General features: G+C 41.4%; 2 protein-coding genes across 3 annotated transcripts in view; one reads left to right on the top strand and one right to left on the bottom strand.

The window, feature by feature from the left end:
- The window catches only part of LOC143221692 (uncharacterized), a 148,525-nt gene extending 145,887 nt beyond the window's left edge, over positions 1-2,638 (bottom strand). Inside the window, exon 1 of one of the 2 annotated variants that reach the window (XM_076447130.1) lies at positions 2,116-2,638. The gene's annotated coding sequence lies outside the window, so the exon portion shown is untranslated. The remainder of the gene's footprint in view (positions 1-2,115) is intronic. The other variant, XM_076447131.1, reaches the window with a different exon arrangement.
- Positions 1,023-14,021, top strand: LOC143221690 (fatty acyl-CoA reductase 1). The gene is made up of 4 exons (XM_076447127.1): positions 1,023-1,240; positions 5,292-5,768; positions 9,536-9,763; positions 12,892-14,021. Exons 1-4 carry the CDS (start codon positions 1,056-1,058, stop codon positions 13,226-13,228), a joined length of 1,227 nt encoding a protein of 408 aa, XP_076303242.1. The 5' UTR covers positions 1,023-1,055; the 3' UTR covers positions 13,229-14,021.
- Positions 14,022-19,941: the final 5,920 nt, after the last annotated feature.

Raw genomic sequence — 19,941 nt, 5'->3', positions numbered from 1 at the left:
GTCCGAAATTTCGTTATTTAGTTCGGAATTTTGAGAGATTTCTCCGGGGTCTTCGAGTAGGTTGACCAACGTAAGCTTGGCTACGAGTCGAGCCTTGGTTCTTTCTGGATAACTCGCGAGCGGTCATCGATGCAGCAAATTGGCAGACAGATTACCGACCAGCGGAACTTTGCCCTCCGCGGTCCGGTTTGAATAGTCACTTTAATTCACTCTCGTCGGGAATCAGTTACTTTGATTCGGTCCCGTCGATACTTGGTCTTTTTGCCGAAAGTGGATCGGAGCCTGTTGAACCAACGTAGCCCGTGTTCCCGGTTTCTCGGACGCGAAACTTTCCTCGCGATTTTGCAACGTGCAGCTGCATAGCGACCTGATCGCGTGGCCTAGGTGCGTTAGGCTCTGTCCACAATGACAGTAGAGTTGCATATTTATATTGTACTTGAATACGAGTGCATTCATTTAACTGGAAGTCACAATTTTAGAGGGCACATTTGCAGGAAATCAAGAAACAGGAAGCAAATAAAATTGTTATTCTTTCTTGAATAATTTCAATAATTCCCTCGAGATGAAAACAGTGGATATTCTTAAATTCTTATAATACTTTTATTTTCTTAAATTTATATATCTCCGCTAGAGATTTTATTAGAGTAATATGAAAAATATATTTTTCAAACACGTGATGAATATTGCTGTCTGCAGTGTTCTCTACGTAGATGATAAAAATCGAGATGACAAAAATTGATCCAGTAGTTTGATCATCAGTCAATATTTTTAATTATTTGACTAGTCCGATATATGGTACGTTGTATTAAATAGAAAAAAGAGAAGCAGTGACAATGAACGTGTTAACATCATATGTTTTTACAGCTATAGATCCCCTTACTTAATACTTCACAGTCTAAATTTTTTTCTTGGTAAAGTCACGTGTATAAAGAGCGTGATGCGGCAGAAGATATGCACTGAACTTTAGGTTCAACGTTAGAAATAGTGACGGTAGGTGCAGCGGCGAGCCGGCTGCAGTCTGAACACTTTCTTTTCTCGTGGATCAGTCGATCGGTATGACTCTGTGCGAGTGGTACGCGAAACGGGAGCTCCTCATCACAGGAGCCACCAGCGATGTTGGCAGAGCCTTGATAGAGAAGCTACTTCGATCTTTCCCTGACACGAAGATCTACGTTGTCGTCAGATCAAGGAATGGGTTGAGTAAGGACGACAGGATGAAACAGGTCTTCTTGACTCCTCGGTATGAAACGTGCTTTAAAAACTATAAAATGATTAATAACTCTACAAAACGCGTCTCCAAAAATATGTTTAAAAACATTGATAGACGAAGCTATGAACAATTCTGAACATCGTGAACTGTATAATTGTGGGAAATGTCCTCCGACCGAGGATTACAAGAACATCAAAATGCTGATGATCTCAACTTGACAAAATTCATGAAGCGAAGAACAAACTATTTCGTTTCTGTCTCAGGCAACATTCGCGGAAAACGTTTATCCTGCATGAATATCCGCAATGTAATTACGTAGAATGCAAAACCGAGAAGTTAGAGTAGGTATCAGCGTTCGAGTGTTTTTGCTCGGAACGCAATTGTTAACGAGCACGTCGCAGGATAAAGCGGCCGGTCGACCGGGCCCGCAGTTCTCCATTTCGCGTTTCAGACGTCGCGATTATCCTCCGGATGATTTGCCTCGGAGGAAGCAAGGATAATTATTTGCCGGGGACATCGTGTACGGAAATACATCTGTCGAGAGAGAGAGAAAGAGGAGAGAAGAAGAAGGGCGGAGATTTGCTCGGATCCGAAGAAACGTAATTAATTTTCACGGAATTTTTTGCCTGCCGTTTTATTTCCGGATCACTTGACCGCGCTGAATCGTGGAATCGCGACGTTGCGTTGTACTCGCTGCTGACATTTAACGCGACAGTCTGGAATCGTTATTGTTGAACAAATTTTTTTCATCGATCGCAGCAGAATGTTTATCTCCTCTTCAATAATTATAGCAAATTGGATATAATATATTCTTTTAATTCTTAGACTATTGGAAACGTCTACTTTTCGCGAAATTTAGTTGCTTGCAGATAATGTTTTTTAATTGCAGACAAAATTGGCAATACCTTTTAAGAGTGTTACTCATCCATACACTTCCGTTCCGGTAGATTTCGAGCGGGACGCGTCGGAGGACGGTTAATTTTATCCGTTTTTGATTGCATATCTGGAACGACTAAATAAATTGACACGGATCCCGGCGCGGTGCGGCGTGGCGCACCGGCAGCCACTGAATTACTAATGAAAAGCTAATCTGCGCGCGCCGCGTCTAATGAACCCATGATTAGAATGGAATGCCGTGCCATCTAACGAATGGCTGATTAAAGTCGCCCGCAATATCTAACGAATATGCATCGCGCCGCGCAGCCACCGACTGATTACAACGATAGGATGCACTGTACACCTTGCAACCGCCGGGGAAACGCAAATGAGACACCGCAAACCTACGCAAACAATCAATCGGGAAAACGCCGCGCGGGAACAATGATCGTTGAATCGTCTTGTCGAGATCTCAACACTCGACGAACATACACGCCACTGATACAGTAGCTATAAATACATTTAGCAAATTCATTCAGATTTCCTCCGATTTTTATTCAGTCTGTTCACAATAATTACTCACGAGAACAATTTTACAATGCCAATAACAGTTGTAAAGGTATGTGTTGATTTATTTCAGTGAAGACGAGACTACTATTTATTTGGAAGTACATCCATTTATCTTTAAATGTTTGTTCAAATTGCAATTTTTATGAAACATCATCCTCAAAAAATGGATATTTAGAAACCGATATAAATTCAACAGATAGCGTTGATCTCTTTACAATTTAGCTGTTCATTTCTTAAGGATCCAATTTGTATTTCAAACTTATGGAAAATTCTTGTAGGATGGTACACAATATTCTTTTTAATATTATTTTTTCAGAATTTCTATCTATTATTACTTCTTTATGCAAGAAACAAGAGGAGCATAAACATCCACTTCTTCTCTTAATGATTTGAATAAGTCAAAAGTAGTGTAATCATATCTAAAAATTCGTTTAATATTTTCATGTTTTATGTTCAATCCATTCATCTTCGTTATAAATACATCAAATCATGATCGGTATCGTTCATTTAATTTTCTGCAACTTTTATTACAACTAAATTGATGTCACTATTTGCTGGCATCTTTATTGCCATAATAATCGTGAAATAAAGCATCAAGAACCGGTTATTTGATCGACAGTAGTGAGTCGTTTCTATTACATCGACTATGTCGAAACGGGCCTGCAAAGTTCATGAAACCGGTCAGAAAATTAGTTCCCGTTGCATCCTGATTTTCGTCGCGCACGTAACGCGCCGTACGTCGATTCTTACGTTTCGGTGAATGGTCGTACACCTGCATATCGATGCACTCGTTCCTCCGGGACTGTATATGGGGCAAGATCGACATGTTCCGAGTTTCGGCAGGTTAACGGAAATGGAAATAATTGCGTCGAATATGGACCAATTAATGTGTATGCCAGCGCCGTGTTTTCCTTCCGATTACGGCCGAGAATTACAAACACGACCACCGTTTGCATTAATTAACCGGACAAACACACCAGTTTTCCATGCACTCGACCATGGCTTTCTGATCGTTTGTCGCGTCGAATTTCAATGCCTCTATTATTACATGTGACACGCTATAAAGCGACCACCAAAATTAATCTGCAGCCCACCGCGGTGTCATAACAAAGCGAGCCGATTTTTACGCGCAATCGAACTCCGGTCCGTTTATGCGAATATCCTGGTAAACTATTATGCAGTTACGTGCTCGTACAGGTGAATAATAACGAGAACCTTGGAAATCAATTTTTCCGACGACCTACAAGTAACCAAAACTCCAAAATTCAAACTTTTTATGTAAAGTATTTTTGTCGCACATAATATTTTTCATTTTATAGTTTTCATTTAGCAATTTAAGAATTATTTGGAATGACATAATAATTCTTTAGTGGTCAAATCCATTTAAAACGTTTTTAATTAAACTGGTAATAGGACGGGCTATTTTAAATGTCAGCTCGTATTTACCCACCCTCTAAAACAATGCCAATTCAACCCATTCAGACCTGAAAATAATTCAGTGAGACTTTAATGGAACTCTCGCAATAAATAAAGGAGTGCGTTTTTATCCGCTCTTGATCGAGTAGCTTCAGCGCAACGAGCTATTTTCATAGTATTGCTGATACATTCTACATGATTCCAAGCTAAAACGTTGATACGAAACCCGAGCGATTACACCAGTGAATTATGCTTAATGAGCTGCTCTGTATACGGCACGGCAGGGTCAATGAAACTCGATTGCTACCTATCTCTACTGGCGGCTGTCCACTTAATTTGGTCCACGGCTGTGTATTTTGCAAGCGGTTTTTGTCGGAGGCAAGCATGCCGCGAAATCTGTTTTTTCCCCCCGGAACGAGAGAATAACGCGGCCCGGAACACGTGGCTCTCTCGATGCGATACGATGCATTCGAGTGCACTAGTGCACGCGCGGCGTACACGTATAAATTGGATCGCAGCGTTACGTGATCGTCCACCGTAACGATTGCAGCGGTTGCATCGTAAGACACGCGAGGCAAAACTCAAGCTACGTCTACTGCTACGAGGTAGCCGAGCATTTTCACTGCCCGCGAAATTTATTTTCATTGGCACGCTCCCCCGTCGACGGATTTTCGGCGCCCCCGTGAAGCGCGCACTTTCGAGCCCGAAACCACTGGATCGTCTCACAAGTCCTCTCTCATCATCTCTCAATCTCACAGATCCGCTTCAAATTGTATTAGAACACGTTATGCTTTATTTGTAATGTTACATTTCAAAGAAACGCTTACAACGCACATACAAATGAATCCTACGTCATCCAAAAACAGAAATGAGTTTATCTGAACCCCGAAGAACGTGTGAGGGTTAATAACCAGAATATTAGTAAGTCCTGAGGTACACAAGGTATTGAATCCTCAAAAATTGAATTCCATTTGTAATGATAAAACTGTGTGATTCACATATAGCTAACGTGGAAGGCAAGTTATGACTAGTATAGTATAAGTGAAAGTATAAAACAGTATCAGGTCAGCATTACGTTGATATTAAATCGAATGTTGGCTAGCCACTTTCACCGAATATTTGTTGCTCACTAGCCAATTCCTTCCATAAACTTCAAAGACTCGGATCAAAGACGCCAACATTCAAATTCAGTCTTTCAACCTTGTTCATCGTTTTCCAGGTTCGAGAGGCTGCGCCTGGTAGACCCAACGGCGATCAACCGAGTGAAGGCAGTGGAAGGTAACCTATTATACGATGGTTTGGGGATGAGCAAAGAGGATAGGCAGCAGCTGAACAAAGTGAGCGTGGCATTCCACGCAGCAGGCCCTCACGACGCGATGTTCGAGTTCTGCCAGGAGCTGCCAAAGTTGGAAGCGTTGGCAGCAATGTCGAGCCTGTTCCGGCACAAGGGTCAGATAGGCGAGTCCTTGCAGAATGAACTGGTACCTGACGGACCAGTTGCGTTGGTCCGAGTTCCATTGGTCGGGCCAGCTCTTCGGGAGCCGGTACCCGGCTTCGTGGACGTCTTCAAAGGGCCGACAGCGTTCATGGTCGGCGCGGGCCTCGCCCTGGGCGAGTCTAGCTTCCAAGCGGAAATCATTCCAATCGACCTGACGGTCAACACCCTCATCGCCGTTGCTTGGGAACGGGCCACCGCGTAAGTACTCCATTTCCATCTCTCTCTATCTCCTGTCCCACCTCTCCCACCACCGTGATTCTCTATTCCTCTATCTTCCCGTCCTCTTCCTATACCCCATACCTTGACCAAAGCGATTTGATCCGGGCTAAATGCTGCCACGGATCGCAAACAGTCATGGATCCGCACGAGCGATCCACGGGATTATTGCGTGCATCGGGATAGACATATTTTGATCGCGGATTCATCCCAGGTGTATTCCTGATGCAGACCTTCAGGTAAACTCGCGGATGATAGAATGCCGCGGGGTATTGGGATGACGGGGATATTGGCAGTATGAGGATAGATCAATGAGCAGAGGTAGAAAGAGGGAAGGATAAAGGTAGAAATTTATCAACTTTGAACCTGACTGGCAAAAAACATTTTTCCATAGGATGTACAGTGGCTCTTAAAATTCTTGCAATGGTTTGCTTGTTTGGGTTCAAGTAGAACTATCTAGTTAATTATGATAGCGAAGTAAGTCATGTCTTAATCCTTTGATAAAGACATATTTTACGCTTTCAAGCTTTGATATGAGCAAATCGTGCTGTATTATCAAAAGGAGAATGTGAACAGCTACAATTAAAAGGTGGCTACGCAATGAAACGGGCAACAATACATATTAATCTATATTCGCCAATATTTGCCATCGCCTGTTGCCATTGATCGGGTCATTGGAACGGTAAATACATTATTATTATTATTAATTTGTACCTAGAAACGGAAATTATTCATGATCTAATATTTACCTCGAGGATAATATGATATTATAATTACACCGGATTTTAAGCATTTATGGCAAAAACGAGTTGGTGCAATTTAAAAAAGCGAAGACATGAAAAGAGTCTAAGGACATCGATATATTGTTTTCACTTTATTAAGTCTTCTGCTTTTAGCAATTAATCTAAACAATTTTAGTTATAATGAATATACAGGGTGTCCCGCGTAATACATCTCACGATTTTTCAATTAAGTGCTTGCGATAATCGGACAAAAAGATATTTTAAACGAAAGTCGATCAGTTTTCGATTGGCTATACATTGCAATAAAAAAAGTTCCAAAATTTTCTTTTTAATTAATGCCAAGGCCACCTTGATTTTCTTAGATGGTACTTCAAGGTCATCCGAAGGTCATGGTATGGTATTCAAAGGAGAATTTTTGATGTTCTTATTAATTTTTTGCAAACATTTTATTCAAACACTACTGTGAGTATTATAATTGGTGAAAGGAGGGGTCTCTCTCTTGCCAGTTGTTGGCTGCCACGTAACAACAATTTTACGGTCTTTTGCGTACGATTATCGCAAATCTAGCGAGCCTGTTTATTTCCTGTATCATTATTTTTCACGGGTGTATTATTATCTAAATAAGACAATAACGAATAAAAAGCAATAAGAAGTAACGACGACATCCAAAAGTTTATACATACATTTGCTAACATTCCCGTTATTCCCAAGATGAATAATTATGTAATCGGGATTCCTTTGAACCTGTAAATTACCGACATGGTATATTTATGGTATTTAATTACCTTAAGAGAAGCCGAATTCTTTAAGTATAAAAAATGTTCAGGAATGGAAATTCCAAGGCAAAACATAAATCTTGACGTACTATCCGATTCCAACAAATATATTTCAATCACTGCTGTCAACACTTTTGACTTGAAACGTACCCAGCTCTATTCGCTTACGAACAACTTGTGCTACCATGAAAAAAATTTCTTAAGAAATCCGGGAATCGTAAATTTTACACACGATTAAGAAATCGTCGATGGTTAGTGTTTCAATCAAAGTTTCATTATCGTTTCCATATACTAACACGGCAAATTTCTAAATGCAACCGTAAACCAAGAAAGTTAACGAAGTCGGGGAAGAAATATTGCCAGCTCGACGTAACTCTCTCTCTCTCTCTCTCTCTTTCTCTGTCTTTCCCGGTATAGTTCCCCGACAAATATAGCAATAAACCGAGGCGAGGGAAAGTAAGGCAGCAACAGCGTGTTGCGGATTAGAAAAGAGACATTACGTAAAGCGGACGGTTTCGTGGCGGTCGTAAGGATCGGTTAAAACTAAATAAACGGCGATACGAATGCGACGTAAAACGATTAAGAGGACGCGCGCGCGCGCTTTTATGCGCACGCTATAAAACGCCGCGAGCACAGTTTACGATAAACGAACGCGGTTCCGTTTCACGAGAGCATTCAAATTTCTTTTGAACGCCGCCACATCGCGCCCTGGCAGAACCTAACTGTTTCAGCGCACGTGTTTCCGGCATTCAGCCGCGTTAACCCCTCGCCAAGTCATTTCCTCCTGCTACAGTCATTCTAACTTCTTTGCCCCTAATCATTTCATACAACAGAAAATTCAGATTTACTCTGTAGCTGCATTTATTTCAATATTCCTAACCAGACTTCGAGTTTTTATGAAAAATAACAGTTTTGTAATAGTCTTCTTAAAAGTCAGCTGTTTTATTCATAGTTCAACAAATTTTTGGAATGGATATAACTTCATCTAGAATTATTATTTGAAAGCCAATTATTCAGCTTCTTTTAAGGTAAAGTGTTAAAAAATAATACAATTTTGAAGCAAAATATTTATACAAACGAAATTGTACCCTGGATCCGATTAGGCTCAGCGTAATTTCAATATTCGTAAGCGGACTTCGGATTTTTATGCAAAATAACAATTTTGTAATAGTCTTCTTAAAAGTCAGCTGTTTTATTCATAGTTCAACAAATTTTGTGGAATGAATATAACTTCATGTAGAATTATTATTTGAAAGCAAATTATTGAGCTTCTTTCGAAGTGTTAAAAAATAATACAAGATGTGAAATGCAAAATACATTTTGGAAGCAAAATATTATTAGGCCCAGTGTAACATTTCAAGACAGGAATAGAACTGCAAGCATTAATGTCTTTCTCAAAATTGCAAGATCTTCCCTTTCGAATGGATCCTGTCAGTGCTGCGGCTTTGAGGGTAGACATTTTTTAATGAAACGTTCCCTTTACCTGGCAGGAAATCCCTGTTGCGTTTAAATGCTTGCCAGTTAATAAGATGACGCGGAAAAGGAAATTTAATCGAGGGAACGATTTATTTCCATGGGAGAAGGAACGGGTACACCATTGGAAATAATAATGAAAATGCAGATAACGCCGGCTCGCTGTTTCGCTGCGGACGGGTTCCTACAGAAAGTGACACCAACTATTATATCTCGTTCGGAAGATAGAAACTGCACCGGATGCAAAATAAACTTCAAACTTGGGCAAATCAAATTTGGTTATTTAGTTATTGATTAGCACATATTCGGGACTAATCTTTTGTTTACTGATTTTTAGATATAGATGAAATACAAAACTGTACAGACATAAAAATCTTAGAATATTATTACACGATTTCAAACGTATTAAAATGATTAAAAGAGTTCCCATAAAAAACTGCTGCAAATAAAAATTTTCTAAGCTCACTGTGGAACATAGAAATTAGACAAAAGTCACTTTTGTTGAACGTTATACGCATATACTAACAAGTATATGGATATATTTATATAAACTAATATGTACACGGAAATCGAAACATAATGCGTATATGTACTTTGTATATTTTGCATAAAGACCAACAGTCTCCTAATCAACTTTAGTGCTAGTCCCGTGCTGATAAAAAAGAAAAAGAGCGAAGTATGAAGGGTTGTAATTCGAGCTGAAGAAGTATGGCTGTGTGTAGACTTGTTTGAACACACTTTTGCAATCTTTTTGCAGAAAGAACGTGCAAGGTCCGGTGGTATACAATGCGATTTCGATCGGCTGTACGTGGGACGAGCTGATTAAGAAAGGCGGCCGAGGCAACCAAAAGTTTACATACCCGACATTCGGGTTCCGTGGAATGACATCTTCGGCGATCTTCTACTGGATTCTGGTGATGCTATTCGAGTGGCTGCCATCCTTGCTTAGCGACACTATTCTCGGCCTCTTCGGAGCCAAGAAAAGGTATAACGAACTGGAAATTTACGATATCCTCGATTTCCCTGACTCGCCGCTTCCAAAAGGATTCTGTTGACACGCGAGAACGCTTCGCTGAACACTTCACGAAAACCTTTCACCAGCGACGATTTCGAAGAAAGAGCCTCCTTCTCTTTGGGTCAACTCTTTCCAAAATTAAATATTTACAAAATTAAATATTACATTTTCTACAGAAAATGGACCGTTGAATTTTTCATTTTTGTTGATCATTACGAAAAAAGATTAGTGCTTGCGAATGTTTGTTTCGGAAACTGCTGTACGGATTCAGTTGATTCTTTTTTTATTTTAGTCAGATGGGATTAGCTTACTGCCAGAATGTTTTTATTGGCTGACAAATTAATTTTGTGGCGTTGAAAATCGAACTAAATGTTGAACTTATCGAGAAATTGAAACTTTTTACCTCGACTTCAGGTGTCAGGGCGAAACGCTCTTGCCCAATAATTTATACCACTGTCACAGTTTGTGACAGAATTTGCGAAATTCGGTGGACTAGCTGTGGAAAGAAGCCTCGAGAGATATTTTCGAAAAAGTTTGATTTTCTAGTGAGGCGCAAGAGATTTCAAGTGCGATGCAATGGTAAAAAAGTAAAAGTTATCTCGAACTACGATTTAACCGAATACCAAAGTAAACAAGTTCGTCCGCGGTATCTGGCTAGACAGACGTAGTAAGAGGGAGAGTGGCACGGAAGGGAGGCAAAAAGACAAACAGTCGAAAGGAAACTCGTTTCCTCCCCCAGGAGGAGGGACGGGAACTTGTGGATTCGTTCTCTGATTGCTTTTAAAAATCGCGAGTTCGGTTCACCGGCTGCCGAAACTTCCCGAAAAATCTTGACAGTTCCCTCATTGAAGTACGCGATTCGCGCCACCACGTCCGCGTTGTGAAATGCCGTACCGGACAGAGAACTGGTCCGCTTTTAACTTTAACTTCACCACGATTCTCAAACGGGTTGCACACTTCGTCGGGATTCTGGGTATGTGTGTGTGTGCAAACTTTGCGGTGACGTGCGATTCAGCATTAGGCTTTTCTTCGCAAATTAAGTCTTGCTGCTTCTGTCAAACTGTTGCGAACGGGCCACGCAAACATTTTTGAACCATTTGATTGTGAGAACAATGCATATCGAACGGAAGACATATTTCAGCACTGTTTAAAAGTACGATTCTGCTGAGCGTAGAAAACATTGAATCTACATGAAAGAATAAGAAAATTCGATTTCTTAAAATTTTGAATATTTAATTATATGAATACTTGAAATTTTTATATATATTCATATACAGGGTGTCCCAGCTAACTTGACCACCTTGAATATCTCGCTTAGTTTTAGTAATAGAAAAAACTTTATAGGACAATATTAACTTAACCGAAGGGGCGATATAATGATTGGGAAAAAACTTTTTCAAGGTCATTTTTTCTAGATATCAACGTCATCAATCTTTTTTTAAGTCCTCTTCAATGACATATTATAAAATGACCTTCGCGTGACCTTGGGTATTAAAAATTCCTAAAAGCCTTGCAGGTATTATCAGTGAGAATCATTTATTTTCTCATCATTTCGAACATTTATTGAAATAAAGTAGTTCAACCAAACCAATTAATGTAGTAAATTAATCATTGATAATACCTGTAATGCTTTTTGGTTTTTGCATACGCAAGGTCACACGAAGGTCATTGTATAATATGTCATCGAAGAGATATAGTTCCATTTTTAAAAAAATTTAAGACGTTGATATCTAGAAAAAAATGACCTTGAAAAAAGTTTTTTCCCAATCATTATATCGCCCCTTCGGTTAAGTTAATATTGTCCTATAACGTTTTTGTTCTATTAATAAAACTAAGCGAGATATTCAAGGTGGTCAAGATAGCTGGGACACCCTGTATATGCATATTCTTTACTAGAAAAAGAGTGAAACTATGTAGCAACCAAACCTGACCAATACTGTATCGATTGCTGTGCGGTCCGGCTATTATTTGTTGCACCATTCAGGGTATATTGGTCCAGAGAAGTTGCGTCGCTCGCTTTCGCGTGCAATTATATTAATCGATTGGCTAGGGGAATAATACTCATAATTAATTGGCTAGCAGACCATAGTTACGTGTCTCGTGACAGCAGCAGCAACAGCTCGAAACTATTTACGAGATTGATCGAACGAATCGATAGAAGTGAATCCCTTGTAAACTTCTCGTGCACTTTATCCAAGTACGGTGCTCGAAAGAGTCTCCTGCGCTCGTCAGAGTTACGTCAACGACCATCATCGTAACGCAAAGCTTCCTCGTATTGCGTAAAATTCGAAGAGTCGCATAGGAATCAGCAAAGTTTCCAGGGAACAACTTGTTCGAGAGACTGTACGAAATTTAATTAGTCAGTTATTTCTCGAGAGCGTAGTTTCCAAGCACTTTTTTTATTTGGACTAAAGACTGAAACTTTCGAAAACGTTCAGTTTACTGGTGTCTTTTTATCTCGTTAAACATCTCTACTCGAAATCGAGAATTAAATTACACATTCTGACTTTAAATACTGTAGGCCACTGTGGGAGCTAGAGGGCATCGGAAATAAATCAAGCGATTTATTGATAAAAATGCTGCCCATATAGATCTTGATTTTTGTTACGTTGCCGAGCTCACCAAGCTAGACTCAAAAATTAGCATAATAATTTAGCTGACGTAATAATGACGAGTCAGAGTTATTTTTAAAATCGGCAGCTTCAGATAACGCTATGCAGAATTTCATAAACAAAAATTGCAATCTAAGACAAAGAGCAGTCTCCTTTTTTCCGAATGAAATAGTCTGAAACGATGGAGAAGGGTTGAAGGAAGCAGTTCTCGAGGAACTATCTTGCACATAAATTGCGGGCAGAGTAAACTCTGTCGAGATGGATGGTATCGTAGAGGATTTAGGCATTTATAGTCGCGTTGACGCGGTAAAAAGTGCAACATGCGACGGGAACGCGTTGAATCGCGGCAGAAGGGAATAAATAGATGCGGATCGAAGAACAGGGCGCAACAAGGTGGTGACGCGGTGGCTGTGTGACGGTGTGGGGGTGTGTGGGTGTTTGAAAGATCAGACGTCTCGCGGTAAAAACCTTTGCTTCTCTCCGCAGGATCCTACAGGAACACGAGAGAGTTCGTAATGCACTTCGATCCCTTGAGTCAATTTCGTCGAGGCCGTGGTCAGCAGAGAGGAATCGCGTGTACCTGCTGCAGCAACGTCTCGCCGAGGAAGACCAAGATGCATTTCCGGTTGCCTCGGAAATCGACATCGAGAGTTACGTTCTCTGCACCGCCGCCGCCGCGAAGAAGCATTGCGTCGACGAGACCAATATCTGGCTCGTGAAAATCTTTCGACTGCTCTTCCTGCTCGTGACCTCGACTGTACTCCTCTACTCGCTCTTCTTCTGCTACAGACACCACTCGTCCGTCAGGGACTACAATGTTTGACGATTTTTCCACGCCCTTCGACATTCTGGAGATATCGTCGTCCGTAATGTCACGATGAATCGCGAGGAACAAGTTCGCTTCCATAATTATCTTCGTTCCTCAGCTTCGTTGTTCAAATATTTTATTAAACGTTCCTCCTTTGTGAAATATTGAAACAATTTATTAGGAGATAGTCACGGAATCTCTGGATATTATGCTATGCACTAGGACTTCATACAACAAAGGGGATCAAATAAATTTGACTATCTTTGAGATAATTACGAAATTGTGGACGTCACGTATCTGTAAGACTGGTAGCGAACGTGTTAAAAACGTAAGTTGAGACAAAAATATATATCAAAAATTTATCTTCTAGCTCCAATTTTTCTCCACATCAGCAGCGATTCACACATCATTTTTAGAGGACATTGCAGATTTATTCGTACAACATTTATTTCTCCACGAATTTCGATCATCCCAAGCGATTGTATCTGAGAAGTATTATATGAAATTGTTGCGAATACATCCGAGGCAAACAAATGTAACGAGTTAAGGAAAGATCTAGAATCGATCAGCTTTTTTTAAGATGAAGTAAACAAGTAATTATGTTTGACATTTAATAGTTTTTATTCCCAGGAGAAGAAAGTGAGAAGAATCATTTGCGATGCTGATTATGGTAATTGTGCCATTACGTACGCACGATTGCATACATTTTCGAGGATACGATTAACAGTATTGTTAGATATTGTTTTAAATATTATTTGTATATTTCGAGCCCTGTAATATTCTTGTAATAGAAAATCGTTCAAAAGTTTGACAACCAGGTCGATAGTAATTCAGATGCGCAGTCTATTTGTTACACAACCCGGTAGAAATATTCACGGAGCGCAGAAGTTCAAGTCGTTGGCCTTTTGGTGACTTCGCCAAGGGAAAGTTAGGAGTTGCAGATTGAAAGACTGACGCGACACAGGAGAGAAGAGGTCACGCTCGAGGCGGAGGCGGAAGGCACGTCAAGATTGCGCAACAGTTATCTTCAGGCTGCTGAAGTATGCGATCTAACCTGGTGCGAGCGAGAACGATGGGGTCGCGAGCTTGAGTGGTCAATATTTTCTGCCTCGTCGTAAATGTCTGCATGAAATGTGTGGCTCGCTTCTTCAAACGTTTTCATATGTCGTTTACAACGTCTGCTGGAGCGTATTCTAGAGTATTCGTTTAGCTCGTAAAAGAAAGTACACGCGCATCAATACCTAAAGTCCCCCTAATGCGATCGTTCAATAATTAAACAAAAAAAAAATAAAAAAGAACTGTTGCACGCATCATTCTAAAACTTTGCAAGCTCATTCACACAAGTTTTAAGAGTACATAGTAATTTCTGCAAGCAATAACATCCAGTCAATTAAGAGTGATAGCAAAGAGAGCATCTTGATAAAAATTCTACAACGCTTCCGCAGCTTTTCTCGATTTGTTTTACGGTGGCCCATTAAATACTACAAGAAGTACATTTTCAACTTATCTTTTCACGGGCAATCGCCCCCTGACGGTTGTAGCACTGTCCCCGGGACAATTAAATGGTAGAGTGGCCAATTAAAGTTACAATTAAGAGAGCAAAGGTCTGACCCGCGTGCCGTAGCGCCGGGGTCGAAGACTAATTGTAAGACACGAACAGACGCAGTATAAAATGTAGGATATTTTATGCAACTATTTTCGAAGGCAAAAGAAAACTCGGAAAAGTCGAAGGACGCTTTTGTGTACGCACGGTCGATAAAAGAGAGATTCCCCGAACGACTCCGTTCGGATTCAGAAAGCGTCCTTCCAGCGAATCCGAGGCGATAAAAAAGCTCTCTCTCCGGACGCGACTTAACTCGCTAAAACGCGAAGTAATTTCCCTCGAAGGAAGTTCGGCTCTTGTAAAAAGGAGACATCATTTACGAACGGAAGTCCGATCTTTGTTCTTTCCCTTCTGCCCCTCTTCGCGGACACGAATCTAACCGTACAATAACGCCAAGCCGCGCCGCTCCGAGCCGAGTCGGGTCGGATCGAGCCGAACGAGTTAATTTGAATGCTGCCCTCGGTGAACGGGTCAATGGTATTTCCCGAATTGTTCGCCGAATAATTAGAGGAAAGCTTTTCCATCGAGGGAAAAAGAACCTCCCCATTTTACCCGCTATCAATTATGCATGTTAATAGGGATATTCGAGCGCTGATTCAAGCAGAAAATCGGGATGACTTTTATGGAGTATCTTTGCAGACAAACACAGAATGTTGGTACACTGATTCTTCAGATCGCAGACCTAAGTTGAGCCTTAATGGGTTAAATAGCTCTGCGTCTGAAGGTAGGGCCGGCTAGACAGCCTTATCGTTCAGAAACGTTTTTGCAGTCGCTACGCTGCAAGCTCGTCTCTCATTCATGTCTCAGTGAAAACAGACTTTTCTAAAATAACAATTTTCTAGGCTGCTGGCCCGGAAGCTGGGCTTAATGCTTCCGGTTCGGTATTCGTCGAGAAGGAGCAGCTCTCGCGACATTTCGAAACGGCGGAACTGCGTTATTAAGGACTCGGGAACGGTTTGCCGTAACGAGCGGACGGATGTTTACGGGAGACGTAAAATTGCAAAAGAATCTCTGGCCGCGTTCCTCGTTCCTCGTCGAGGAGAAGCATTTCCGTCTCAGCGTTCATAGAAGTGGAGGACACGCGCGGCTTGTTTTAATTTCAAGTGTCCATCCGTGTCGGCGCGAGTGGCCGGGGCCAGTTTAATCTCCGTTTACGACGACGCCCGTTTTTCTCCCACCCCCTCTTCCTCCTCCTGGTTTTAATGTTATTCATCGTTTTTAGTCCCCGGTCGACGGAGGGCAAATTCGAAATTCCGTTTTCCCGGCCCGGCCCGAGAGAGTCAACCAATAAAGCAGGCCAACCGATACACGCTCGTAAAACTCGCGGACGTAAATTGCCATCGTAATTCGCGCTGTTGCCTAACACAAAACCGGAGACAACGCTACGTTTCTACGGAGAAAGCTCCGGTTATTACCGCTCGAAATGTTTCCGAGCACGAGCACCTTGCGATCCAATCGCTGCGTCACGACGTTAGTCGAAGGAAAAAGAAATCATAACTCTCAACCTTTTCACTACCACGCGATGCGTACATTTTTCCTTCTTCTTTCTTCGCACATTTTTCACACTAAATAAGTCAAATTTCTTGCAAATATCACGGAAATTTTGACCGGACTCCTTCGGTTCCGTTCGACAATGTGAAGTGAGCGCCTATAAGCGCCTGTTGTGTCGGCGCTCTAGGCTCTATCAATATATGCATAGTAGAATTTTGAAAGGGTAAAGTTAAAATACAAATCTGAATTCACTACTAATTAAAACAATATCCTTCCACTAAGGAACGGCGTGGAAAGAACCAAATACATCCTAAGCACCGCCATTCCCACATAGGGATATTGTTTTGACTCGATCATAACAATAGAAATGTAAAAATAAAAATTTACCTACATGGATAAAGGTAATTAGGGTGAGACATCCTGCAAGCGATATGAAGCGAACGTAGAACTGTCCGCAGATTGTAAAGTTGACATTGATGGGTCGCGCAAAATGCTTAACAAATCCGCCGGCATTCTATCGAATGTGTAAATATGGCTGCAGCCGGGGCGGAGTGTGTAGCAAATATTCGTGAGAATCGGGCAAGGCGCCTATACACGGGGGCAGAATGGTATTCCGGTGAAAGTTTTCCCGAAGAGCATCTACTTGCCTTCGCGCGTCGAGCCAACGAACACATATCTCTCGCATGTTTCCCCGTTTACGTAACGCGGCTGCACCGAGCCGCGCTTATCGAGCTCGCCAATCCACCGGCGCAGTGAGCAAAAATACCAAACGAACACTTCCCCTCAGCTTCCCTTCGCCAAACCATGCCTCGCCCAGCGTCGTAACTTCGTAAATGACTGCAGGGTCCTTCTGACGGAAATATCGACGGTTTCGCGAAACCTCTCCAAATTTCTGCGAAGTTCACCGTCTTACGAGATTAACCTTTTTAGCACCGCTCGAGCCGAGGTGCATCGAATAGACGTGAAATCTGACGCAATTTCCCGCGTGACTCTCTGGCGTCCCTTTCACTGTTGCTCTCGTAATGCTAAACTTTGCGAATTCGTGGCAATTTAATTGGACTCGAATAAGTCAATCAATATATATTTATGTATAAATCACGGGTGCGTCAATACTCGCTATAAGATTCAATTGCCAAGTGAAATATTTAAAAATTTCTCCTTGACGTTAATCGCGATGTAAACTCGGGACAAACGTTCAAGTTTCGAGAGACTGTATCAAAGTCCACGAAGATTCGAGTAAATCGCGTGGCTGAGGAAAAATTTGTCGCGAGTAAACAGAACGCGTGTAGTTTCAGAACGACCGCGATAAAGGTACGCGTGTTTTGAAATATGCCCAAGCAGAATGGAGCGATTATAAAGCTCAGAAAAATGATAAGGACCCGCTAATCTGCTATGCTAATCGCCGGGGCGGCTACCGCCGAGAAAGTAAAAAGCGCCTTCGCAATTTACATCGCAAATTCGAAAATCTCGCTAACGTTTCGTCTTGTAGCCGTGGGAACGTGGAATATTAATCGGTTAACGCAAACGCGGTGTAAGGAGAAAAAGAATGATGACTCGACAAAATGCGAGTAAAAATAAAGTAGTAAGAAGTTAAATTGTCTAATAATAGAAACAACGATCTTTTGGAGAAATTACCAGCGCCGACCGAATTTACCGGCCCTAGATAATTTCTTTTACAATTGTTGAAATTAGAAAATTACTGAAATCAAATACTATATTAAAAATAGCAAAATTCTAGATAAACTCTATCTTGATATTTTTATAGGTTTACAGCAAACTTGAAATGTTAGCTAAAATAACGGAATATTTTTCTTTGCAAAACAGAGTCAGATATTCTTACCGAATCTTGTATCTCTGCGTACGAGGGTTTCCAGGACTCCGACAGCTGAAGCGCTAATTGGTTCTGGCTGGCGCGAGACGTTCTCAGCAAGGATAGAGTGGCAAAGGTTACTCCCGTCGGTTAATAATAACACAGAGAGGGTAAACGGTGTGCATTAATCGCGGAAGACGACAGTCGTTAATATTCTCGTCAAGGTAACGAAGAAACAATAGCTCGGTCGTTTCGCCTGGCCCGGTTTTCCTCTCATCGAAAAGTTGGTTCGCGTGACTGCACGGCAGCACGGTAGCCGCGGATCCAAGTTATGCTTTTAAAATCCTGTTACCGGTTGCGAGCGCGAAATTTAACAAAGAAACTTACGGATTAGTTCCGCGAGATATAATTGGAGGTGCTGGCTGGAACTGTGCCTCCGTAATAATAATTGGGGAACGTCTGTTCCGAGGAACTTCGTTTTGCGAGAACTGACTGGCTCGTTGCCTTGCCTGCCGACCTAAGGCTGCGGTTATACTTCGACCGATTTTTGATCACTCGCGACACTATTTTCGGCTGGTGCATAAAATCCCACCAAAATTAACACTTTTTAAATAATATGTAAGAGGTTTATTGTGTAATATTATGTAAATATATATCCCGCGACACAACGGTTAACTACATACATACTGACTAACTGAAGAATAACTAAAGCTTAATATTATATAAATATATATCTTGTGATGCAACGGTTAACTACAGACTAACTAAAGAATAACTAAAGCCTAATTAAGGACTGACTAAAAACTAATTGTTAAGTGATCTCGCAAGTCACGTACCTACAACCATAACCTACACACACGCTTCACGCACGACACTCTCTCTCGCAGCGCCTCAAGCGACATGATTCGTACGCAAACATAAACGCTGCTTACAAATGTGACCTTACAATAATAGAAACTGTTCCTCATTTTTATGTTTGTAAATTTTATCGTTGTAAAATGTAAGCTTCAACTTCCAATTCATGGTAGATTGAGTCAGGAAGAAGATTTTCCAAACTTTCCAGTAACATTTCAATTCAGACCAGTTTCGAGGAAAAGCAGGTCTTCAGTTTTCCACCCGGTATATCGTGCAAAGAGATCTTGGAGAAGAATGAACGATGGATTTCGAAAATGGAGTCTTCGGGCTTTAAAATGAGTCCAGGTTTATTATCATACGGTCATTTTTTACGAAGTTATAAGAATCTGAGTGAAGAAGGCAGTTTAATCGTAACGTGGCGATTTAAATAAGGCGCGTATGATGCAGAACATGCCGATCGCGTACGACGAGAACCGAAGTCGTCAAACGCGTTCCAACTTGACTTGCACGCGTCTTCGGATACATATTGTAACGAAATTGTAACCACGCCACGACACGGTAATGAATGTTTTGACTTTTCGGGTTTGTTCTGTTATCCCCCTATCGTGTTCGAGGCAAGTCCGTGAAGCGGTACGTGTCGTGTGTGGTTGAAATGCTAACCTACCAGGAACAAGAGGAAAATGATGAGGACGAAAGCGAACAGAAGAAACGAGAAGAAAAAGACACGAGATCAACCGGGAGAGGGAAGGAAACGAGGAGACGGCATGAAAGAGACGCGGGGGAAAGTACGTATTCAATTTCATTGCAATGGGAATGAATGAGATGTATATATTTACGTATACGAATTGCCTCTTCGGGAAAGTGGCTTACGTTGGCTCGGCCCGGCACGACGGAGAACGCCACGTTCCGGCAAAGGAACGTCAAAGGGGCTTCCGTAAATCCATTCAGCCCGCTTTATTTCCATAGAAA

Source organism: Lasioglossum baleicum, chromosome 2 (assembly GCF_051020765.1).
Source record: "Lasioglossum baleicum chromosome 2, iyLasBale1, whole genome shotgun sequence".
NCBI classification, from domain to species: domain Eukaryota; kingdom Metazoa; phylum Arthropoda; class Insecta; order Hymenoptera; family Halictidae; genus Lasioglossum; species Lasioglossum baleicum.
The sequence above is the reverse complement of the archived record's forward strand: the minus strand, read 5'-3'. Positions and strand labels throughout refer to the sequence as shown.

What these genes read in the sequence shown, in the direction of transcription:
- LOC143221690 (XM_076447127.1), top strand. Translation starts at nt 1,056, where the DNA reads ATGACTCTGTGCGAGTGGTACGCGAAACGGGAGCTCCTCATCACAGGA. An exon ending in CAGGTCTTCTTGACTCCTCG is followed by an intron (nt 1,241 to 5,291) that starts GTATGAAACGTG and finishes ATCGTTTTCCAG; the next exon opens with GTTCGAGAGGCTGCGCCTGG. An exon ending in GCTTGGGAACGGGCCACCGC is followed by an intron (nt 5,769 to 9,535) that starts GTAAGTACTCCA and finishes ATCTTTTTGCAG; the next exon opens with AAAGAACGTGCAAGGTCCGG.